Below are 3,516 nucleotides of genomic sequence, written 5' to 3'. Positions count from 1 at the left end.
TTGTCATGCTGCGACGAGGACGTCGTCTTTGTAAGGTGGGGTGAATGTAGCATCCTACCGACTCAAAATTTAGTCCCACATTGGTGGGATTATAGAAAAATAAGTGGTTTATATAGTAAAGCTAAAGGCTCAAGTGTAACATCGGCTAGTTAATTTTGTTAGTGGTTTGAGCCAAATAGCACGTTACACTCGGTGGGTCCCACGGCTTGCACGCGCCAACGGGTCCGGGGCGTGACACTTACTACCTCTCTAGTTTTTTTATTTTTGCCGATAAACCCCATCCTTCTTTTACGCCTAAGAAAGAGGAATTGTTGTTCGACGTCAAATAAATCTCCAGAGGATGGAACAGTTTTAAGAAATTTCACTGATCAGGTATCCGTATGTGGAAAGATAAAGCCAGAGGAATACCAAGTTTTAAACGGGTGTATTAATACGAGAGGAGTCCCAATCCTCTTAACATGCTAAAGCCTCTGACTCGAGATTGGGACTCGTTTTCCCGCTCCTACATAAGTCCGACCCCCCATCGTCCCCTGCCCTCAAAACCCATCCCCCTCCCCTTTCTCAGCGATGGGACTAGAAACCAACCAAGAAAACAGCCCATCGAAACCCAGCGATGACTCAGCAGAGCAGCAGCCTGCTGAGGACAGCGGAGACCGCTGCTGAGGATAGTGCCGCATGGGTCTCTGCCTCGCTGCGCTTGCTGGTCATGGTCAAGAACAGAGAGACAACTGAGTTTCGGGACTCGGTTTTTCGCTACTGCCTAACCTCACATCCCATTTCGCTGTTACACTGTTTATGCTGAAGCGGGGTATTGTGGCGCGGTTACTCGCTGTTGTCGGCATTTTTTTACCATAGCCCATGCGCGAGCCGGCGCGGCGGGTCGCCTGGCGAAGGAGCTTGGGCCGTCTATCTTGACTGCGATCGAGGTGAATGAATGATCCTTACTGCGATCAGGTGATGATGTCTTAATTAGGTTAAGCTTGAACTTAACGTTTACGTACCTTGAAGTCTGGATAAAGTAGCCGGGGGCAACTTTGATAACAACAATAGGTTGAAGGCTAATTAACCTTGTCGAATTTTCTTAATTACTTTGGAACAATATTACCACAAAGTTCTCTAAACATCTAGCGTATTGGGAGTTGTCTACTACGAAAGATTTCTGCAAAATGAGTACGCTGGCTTAACTAGAGATTAACTAGAGATCAAGACAGATTTTTGATGCATCGGCAATCTAATGGTCGAGATCCACAAGATTGTTTTTTAGTCCAGTGTACGAACCGTATGCGTGCGTGCGTGTTATGAATGAGATCAACTAATGAATCATGCACACTAGGGGGAATAATCCAGTAGCTCTGCAGGATGCAACAGTTCTCCACTATTAAAAAAAAAATCACTGGATAGTAATCTGAGAAATGGAAAACCGATGATTCGAGGATTATCTTAGAGTTTATCCAAGTAAGTAGTTGTCTAAAGTTGAAGATATATATTTTATTGTAGTTAAACTGAGTACTGAATTTTCACGTGAAATTAGTGGTTGTTGGATGTTGCTTTTTCATAATTTAGCCTGATCGAGAAAGCTTTTCGGGAGAAAATGATTTGTTGTAGAGCATAGCATTGACAGCTGATTGGATGGAAAACTTTAATTTTTTGGGCTATTTTAGATTCATTCAACCAAGCAATGAATGGGTAATAAATGAATGAGCAAATGAATGGTGACTTTCCCATGCCTTAACTTTTGACTCCGACTTCCCACCTAATTGCTTATCAAACTTCTTTAACTCCCACAACAACTTCAAAGATCTAGTAAACTTGAGAATTATAGTTTTATATTCACCACAGATCTAGTATGGATCGTACATGGACGATTGTTGGAGTTCGGTGGCTCTCCTTGGGCTCCATCATCTGGGATCCCGGGAGAAGAGGATCAAACTTTCATAGTTTGGGTGTCTCTTTTATGAGATGAAACACGTCTCTTTTTTTTTTTCCTTTCGCATAGTGAAATTTTATTTAGTGTGTCCAATGGGGTACCATAATAAAATATGTCTAATGGGTTTCTAATCTTGACTGTCATGACATCATCTTGAAGTAGCTTACCAAGAAACTATAAGGGTCGTAAGTTCAAAACAGCGATAGTAAAGGGGCTATTAACCCTTTAAGGAAAAGTGAAAATTTTGCGACCTCTCACTGACAACTTACAAGAAATGGTTTTGATGCAATTCCAAATTGTGAAATTTCCTTCAAATTGGAAGCAGCTTCCTTATATAACTGTGGCCTTCTTCGGTTAAGAAAGGTATAATGAAGAAAAGAAATTGCAATTAGAACCTATCAGTGTCCACTACTAAATAGGAAAACCTACCTTCTTGACTCTTGTCTGAAATAGTTTCTGCCAAATAATAAGGAAAAGATACGCAATCTCTCCCATCACAAACAGACATTTTGCAAATATACAACCGATATTCTAACTCTTTTGTGATTTTGAAATGATTAGATTCCTACTTTCTAACCTGTAATTGCTTCCCTTTCAATTATTTCTGCTGGATCACAAACACAAATCATCTCCTATTACTTGTGATGATGAACCGTGCTTCAAGCTACTTGTACTCCAACTACAATGTAACTTCATTTCACCAATATTTTATGTACACGAGAACGCGCGCGCACACACAGAAAGCTTGGAGTTTCACTTCATTACTCTTTCATATTGAAAAGTTGGGTTTCATAGGCAAGTTACCATCCATTTGCTATTCAGCGGATGATGGTAATTTCAGAATCTCATTTTTGTTATCAACAACATCGGAATAAAAACCACAGATCAATGACAAAAAAAAAAAAGATTAATAGGCACAGATAAACAAAACAAATATGTAGGGTCTTTACTCATGACAATTGCATTGCAAATACAGTTCCAAATTAGTAACAACCCCCTTCCTAATTTTTTCAGGTTCTAACTTATGTGATCCTAGCGGCTGGAGCAGTCTCATCAGAAATCATCCACTTGGCCTACAATGGCGACGAGCAAGTGACATGGAGCAAGGAATGCGGAGTGTTCAGTGGATTCTGCAACAAAGCCACAACCTCTATCGGCATCACCTTTGGAGCAGTGGCTTGTTACATAGTGCTCTCTCTAATCTCCTCATATCGCCTTTTCAGTGCTTATGAAGCACCCATCCCTTTCCTAAGTAGCAAAGACATGGAGATTGCAGCATTCCCTCGTTGAGGTTTCCGACAGTGGTCTTTCTATGCTTTATTTGGATGTGTCATAAAGTGTTAATAAACTTGATGCTTCGCTTTGTGTAGGGTGGTAAAAGACTTTCAATGTGTGTGTTATCAATGAAGTTGATAGTAGTTTTAGCAACTTATTATTATTACTACTTTATTATATTCCAGAACTAAAGGGAGTCCCACCGTAGCTACTGTTTAAAATGTAAACAGTGGAATTCTTAGCTTCCGAAATATGCGTCCTAAAATTCCCAAATCAGCAACCCCTAAACTCTGCCACCACTCTCATCCCTCCTC

General features: G+C 40.7%; 1 protein-coding gene across 1 annotated transcript; it reads left to right on the top strand.

Annotated features, from left to right (window-relative positions):
* Nucleotides 627–3,366, top strand: LOC109821663 (CASP-like protein 2A1). Its single transcript, XM_020387833.1, is given in 3 exon segments — nucleotides 627–702; nucleotides 704–745; nucleotides 2,942–3,366. Coding segments are annotated over 3 exon segments (345 nt in total). The 5' UTR covers nucleotides 627–675; the 3' UTR covers nucleotides 3,218–3,366.

This window comes from Asparagus officinalis, chromosome 8, assembly GCF_001876935.1.
Source record: "Asparagus officinalis chromosome 8, Aspof.V1, whole genome shotgun sequence".
Classification (NCBI taxonomy): domain Eukaryota; kingdom Viridiplantae; phylum Streptophyta; class Magnoliopsida; order Asparagales; family Asparagaceae; genus Asparagus; species Asparagus officinalis.
This window is presented reverse-complemented; position numbering and strand designations above follow the sequence as displayed.